The sequence below is a fragment of the Lactuca saligna genome, chromosome 3, assembly GCF_052625555.1.
Source record: "Lactuca saligna cultivar CGN05327 chromosome 3, ASM5262555v1, whole genome shotgun sequence".
In the NCBI taxonomy this organism is placed as follows: Eukaryota; Viridiplantae; Streptophyta; class Magnoliopsida; order Asterales; family Asteraceae; genus Lactuca; species Lactuca saligna.
This window is the reverse complement of record NC_136419.1, coordinates 155,971,507-155,977,710: the sequence shown is the minus strand read 5'-3', so window position 1 is coordinate 155,977,710 and position 6,204 is coordinate 155,971,507. Positions and strand designations below refer to the sequence as shown.

The window sequence follows — 6,204 nt, the reverse complement described above, 5'->3', positions numbered from 1 at the left end:
CAAAAACAAACAGTAGAAACTTTCCGAATTAAAAAAATAAGTCATGGATCAAATGCATAAATTACCCTAAACCATAGGGACCATTCGTGTAATTTACTCAAAAAAAACTAGGGGTCTAAATGACTAGAAATGCATGAGTGTAAAATTATCATCATTTTACACTTAATATACTATACAATGCCTACTTCTGTTGCTAGATATGCATGGTTAACCCGTTGTTATCTTTTTATCACTAATTTGTCATGTTTACATGTCGCTATTTTTCTAAATATACACATAGAAATACACGTATGGAAAATAAATAATACATGTATACAAATCAACTTCACACTTGGGAAACAAAAACACCCTCGTTTTCATTGGGCCCAGTAACAGATCTTTCTCTTTTAAGAAGAGGTGCAACATCAAACTCATCTCTTCCCTCTTTCATCTCTTCAGGGAGTTCATCCATTGGATTACATCTTCTAAGAATCTCAAGAACATCTTTCATTGATGGCCTACTAGAAGGCAATGTGCTTGTGCAAATAAGCCCTAATTTGAACATGGTGCTCATTTCCTCCATGTAAGTATCGGAGTCTTTGATCTCAGGATCACAGACTCCAACCATGGAGTCGCTTTCTCCATGGTGCTTCCATGCCCATTCGGCTAGGTTTAGGTCTCCATCTTTGCCATTTGGTTCTTTTCCGGTTACTAGTTCAAGTAGCACTACGCCGAAGCTGTATACGTCTATTCTCTCGTTAATTCTTGTTGTGTATGCGTACTCTGAAATTGAACATGTTGTACGTATTGAGTTTTTGTGTAAAAACTGAAAGACTGTAACTGAAAAAGGATTGGTTGGTTTATGTTGTAAAGAAACTATCTTGTATGACTGTAATAGTGGTAAAGAAGTGAGAATCGACAAGCAGTTGAAATTGAATATATGGACTTTTTTTGTGATAAAATTCATAAAGAAATGAAAATATTTGTTAATTTTAGCTTTTTAAATTGGGCAAATTCCATAAATATCACCATGATATTTTTTTTAGAACCATTGAGAATTTGTTTGTTTTTTTTTTTTTTTTTATAAAAATATACATAAAACTTTGGATAATAGAAAAACCAATATATTTTGGAAATTGTTTGGTTTAACCATTCTGATTTTTTTTAAAAGAAATTAAATATCCTTATATTTTTCTTCGTACTCATGTAAAATTATGATAAATGTTTTAAAATATAACTAATTTTATTAAAATATGATACTTGTCATCATTTCAATTAGTAGGAAGAAAATATAGGATGGTATTTAATTTCTCTCTCTTTTTTTTTTTTTTTTTTTTTTAACCATTGAAACTAAAAATACATCTTTAACCCAAAAAAAATATTCTTCTAGTTGGTTTTTTTGCAACTTATTACCAAAAAAAAAAAAAAAAATTACAGTGATTTTTCTGAAAAACAAACAAATTTCGATGTTTAAACTAGAAAAAAAATATTTTTGTCCAAAAAAAAAACATCAAATTATAATGGTTTTTGATGACATTTAGGTATTTAATAACAAAAAAAGCATTGTATTAAAATATGGTGTGTTTTGGTTTGAAAACAAAAAACCACTCGAACCTAAATAAAAAGTATACTTTATAAAAAAATCGATATTCTATTAACGTTTTTTTGGGTTTTTGTTTAAAAAAACATAACTTTTTTCTTTCTAGAAAAAAACAAAAAAAGAAAAAACATACGTTTTTGTGAAATAGTTAGGTTTTCTGGTTACAAACAATCCTTTATTTTTCTTTTTCTTTTAATTATTTATTTTCCTGATTTATGATTCAATGCCTGTGTCAAAAGAGTTCATACCAGGAGCAAAGTAACCTAACGAGCCAACGATCGACGCCATATTATCATCGCCAGGTTTTTGCTTCTCCAAGATCTGCGCCAATCCAAAATCCGCAATCTTTGCTTTAAACTCCGAATCCAACAATATATTGCTCGACTTCACATCTCGATGCACAATCACCGGCGAACAATCATGATGCATATAACAAAGCCCTTGGGCGGCGTCAATGGCAATCTGCAACCGCCGTCGCCAGTCCAACACGAAATGTGGAGGTTCCAAACGCAGCTCCATTTCCGGTTTCCTCTTCTTCCCGTGTAACCACTTATCGAGACTCTGATTTTCCATGTACTCGTAAACCAGAAGCTTCGAGTTAGGGTTCGAAAGACAACACAGAAGTTTCACGATATTCGAGTGGCGAATGGAGCCCAAAATCTGAACCTCGGAGGAGAACTCGTTTTCAACATCGCGGTTGAATTTCTTGTTTGAAATCTGTTTCACGGCGACGAAACCTCGAGGCGGACCGACCCCGATTCGGTAGACTTTACCGGAACCACCGGAGCCGATTAGATTGGCGTCGGTCATGCAGGATAAGATGTTTTCTTCGGTGAAATCGAGATTGTGGAAGGAGATAAGTTTCCATGTCGTTCGAGTCCGTTTAGGCTTCTTTTTTAAGCGGTCTCGGAACATGAACAATGTGAAGAGGATCGCGAGGAGTAGAAGGAAGGATGATAAAATGACGATTGTGGCGATGATTTTGGGGGAAAATTTCTTCCTGGAGCTTTTGGTGTAACAGCTATGGAGATTGGAGATATGGGAAGTGGTACAGAGGTTTGGATTGTTGAAGAAACTGTTCTGAAACGCGGAGTTATCAAAAGCGGAGGGAATTTTTCCGGTGAGTTTGTTGGAAGATAGATTCAAACTGGTAAGTCTGAGATTACTCAATTGAGGTGGGATTTCGCCTGAGAATTGGTTTTCTGAGAGATCAAGTCCAAGAAGATTTGGTAAAGAACTGAGTGAAGATGGGATATCGCCGGAAAGTTTGTTTCTTGCGAGATTCAGAATGGTTAGCGAGTTCCAGGACTTGATCTGTGATGGGAGTTCACCGGAAAGTGAATTTCCGTCAAGATAGAGAACGGATAGCTCTGAAAGACTAGTGAATTCAGGTGGGAGGACGCCGGAAAACAAGTTGTTACTAGCCTTGAACACGTTGAGTTTCATCCAAGAAGAGATTTCAGACGGGATTTGACCTGAAAACTTGTTGTCACTGATTTCAAATCTAGATAAATTCCAAGCGACCTTACCAGGAAGCTCACCGGAAAATGAGTTTCCGGTGAGCAGCAAAGTTGAAAGATTTAATAATGTCCAAACTCCTGGAGGAATCTCACCGGTGAAGTTGTTATTATAGAGTTGGATACTGTTAACCTTGTTACAGCTCTCGTATGAACTTGGTATCTCTCCTGTGAGGTTGTTTGAGAAAACAATCACGCCTGTCAAAGCACCTCCGGCGCACAAATTCTCCGGCAACGTTCCGGTGAGGTTGTTCTCTGATACCTCAAATGATTCAAGTTTGGAGTGAAGTCCAAATTCCGGAGGTAGTTCTCCGGTGAGATTGTTTCTAAAGACCCGGAAGATCCTCAGTGATGGAATCTGAGAAATACTCGTTGGAATCTGTCCGGAAAATCGATTTGAATACAAATTGAAAACCTGCAGTTTCTGCAATTTTCCAAAATCATCAGGAATTGAGCCGTTCAATCTGTTCATGGCGATATCGATTTGAGTCAAATTCTGAGACTGAATCAAGGAGGGAAGGTTGCCGGATAATTTGTTAAGATACAAGAACATAACATCCAGATTTGTTAAGAGGAACAATCCAGGAGGAATTTCACCTTCCAACTTGTTTAAACTCAAATCTAACGATGTGAGATTGGTCAAATTCGATAATGATTCTGGTATATTTCCGACCAGGTTAGTCGCCGCCATCCACATAACCTTCAAACTTCTCAATTTTCCAAACTCCTGCGGTATCACCGGATCTGCAAATTCGTTATACGCCAGACCTAATGTTTCCAGATTGGATAAATTTCCGATCTCCGGAGGTATACTGCCATTAAACAAATTCTGATACAAAAACAACGAAGTCAACGCCGAAATATTCCCGATTGCCGGAGGTATGTTGCCGGTAAAGTTATTACCCCCAAATTCAATGATTTGGAGTTGTGATAGTCGGTCAATGTCATCTGGTAACCTTCCGAAGAACAGGTTCTGTGCAATATCAAGCTCAACCAGCTTCGAGCAGTTATAGAAAACCCTAGGAAACTCACCTGTGATTAAATTGTCATGGAGAATCATGTTTTCCAAGTTCCGGAGATCGCAGATAAACGGCGGTATGGTTCCGGTAAGTTCCTTGCTGTCGAGTTGCAGCATGATGACGGAGCCATTCCGGCACTGAACCTCGGGCCAGCTGCAAGGTGACGAGGTGGAGTTCCAATCTGCTAGTGACTGTGGATTCCCCCACTGTTGCTTGAGGTTAAGCAAGGTAGTTTGGTCGGAAGTCGAGAACTGTTGTGAACTTACGACGGAGGTGAGGAAGATGAAGATGAAGATGAAGACGAAGAATGAGAGGAGATGTGGTGGCGACGGCGATGCCATCTTTTCCGGTGGTGGTTTGTGTTATCGGAAAAACATATCGTTGGCGTGACCTTTTGACTTGGTTAGTTAACTTTTTGTGACGTTCGACAGGCCGTCAGATTTGTTATAGTGTGTTTGGCCGCCGGTGTGATGTGGGGTGACAGAGAGGGCATCTATTTGTGTATGTAAACCCACTTGTAAGAATTTTATTAAAATATGGAATTAGGTGACCTTTTAATTAACTTATGCAACTTTAATTTATTACACACAAAATTGATATAAAATTACTTTAAATCCAGTAATTGATATAAAAGTAGTGCCACATAAAATCGGGGAAAATGACTTACAAGGTTCTTATCCGTATTCATATATTGAAAATTTTAAATCCACTAATTGATATAAAAGTAGTGCCACATAAAATTGAGGAAAATGATTTAGAAGGGTAACTATTTCTTATCCGTATTATCCGTATTCACATATTGATAATTTTTTATTTTTACTTTTTACTTTTTATTTTTATTTATTTATTTGTTTTTGTACATAATAAAACAACTAAATTGTTTTAACTATTTAAATTACACCAATATTACCGGTTAATACCTGTTTTAACCGGTAACTCAAAGGGAAAATGACTTAGGAGGGTAACTACCTCTTATCCGTGTTCACATATTGACAACTTCTTATTTTTTGTACATAAGAAAGCAACTAACTTGTTTTAACTGTGTAACATCCCAAAAATTATGAACAAAAATTTCGTTTTTAATTTAATATTAAAACCATAATTGTCAAACCATTAATTTAATACTCCGGCATCGGGCCCCGCCCGACATTAGGCCTCTTCTGGCATCGAGCCCCGCTCGATATACAGATTTGTCTTTCTTAGGCCCCGCCCACTAAACACATGCAATCATATAACATGCTAACACATAAAGAAACATACTCTACCGTATCCCTGTCCTAAGAAATATACTCTGCTAATAATGAGATACAGAACTTCATCCGTACTCAACTAGTTCCATCCAGGGCTTCAGCAGTGCAAGGTGAGTCTCCTCATTGTGTGAATGGGTCTAAGTCACAATGTCAGCCCATGTAGTCTATGAGTAGGAAGACCTGGGGGTTAGCCCTAGGTATTGTATGCTAGTATGTTATTCCAGACCAAGGTCCGATGTCGGGCGGGTGCCCGATGAATGTTTGCATGTTAGATTATACTTGTTGTTTGTGTGATACTTGTATGTGCCTGGTAAGGAGGTGAGTGTGGGCGAGATCCCATATCTCATCACTAACTGAGTAGGGACGATGTTCCGTATCTCATTATTAGTAAAGTATGTTTCTTAGGACAGGGATGTAGTAGAGTATGTTTCTTTATGTGTTAACATGTTATATGATTGTATGTGTTTAGCGGGCGGGGCCCGGAGATAGGCGGGGCCTAAGAGAGACAGACCTGTATACCCAGCAAGGCTTGATGCCAGGCAGGGCCTGATGTCGGGCGGGGACCAATGTCGGAGTATTAAATTAATGGTTTGACAATTATGGTTTTAGTATTAAATTAAAAACGAAATTTTTGGTCATAATTTTTGGGATGTTACACAGTTAAAACAAGTTAGTTGCTTTCTTATGTACAAAAAATAAGAAGTTGCTAACATGTGAACACGGATAAGAGGTAGTTACCCTCCTAAGTCATTTTCCCTTTGAGTTACCGGTTAAAACAGGTATTAGCCGGTAATATTGTTGTAATTTAAACAGTTAAAACAAGTTAGTTGCTTTATTAT

The 6,204-nt window shown here is 37.5% G+C and overlaps 1 protein-coding gene across 1 annotated transcript; it reads right to left on the bottom strand.

Annotated features, from left to right (window-relative positions):
* Window positions 1-200: 200 nt before the first annotated feature.
* Window positions 201-4,641, bottom strand: LOC145037387 (uncharacterized). The gene is made up of 2 exons (XM_078986037.1): window positions 1,828-4,641; window positions 201-762 (listed from the first exon to the last, which is right to left on the bottom strand). The coding sequence occupies exons 1-2, from the start codon at window positions 4,454-4,456 to the stop codon at window positions 326-328; spliced, it is 3,066 nt and encodes a 1,021-aa protein (XP_078842163.1). The 5' UTR covers window positions 4,457-4,641; the 3' UTR covers window positions 201-325.
* Window positions 4,642-6,204: the final 1,563 nt, after the last annotated feature.

What these genes read in the sequence shown, in the direction of transcription:
- LOC145037387 (XM_078986037.1), bottom strand. Translation starts at nt 4,456, where the DNA reads ATGGCATCGCCGTCGCCACCACATCTCCTCTCATTCTTCGTCTTCATC. An exon ending in GTTAGGTTACTTTGCTCCTG is followed by an intron (nt 763 to 1,827) that starts GTATGAACTCTT and finishes GTTCAATTTCAG; the next exon opens with AGTACGCATACACAACAAGA.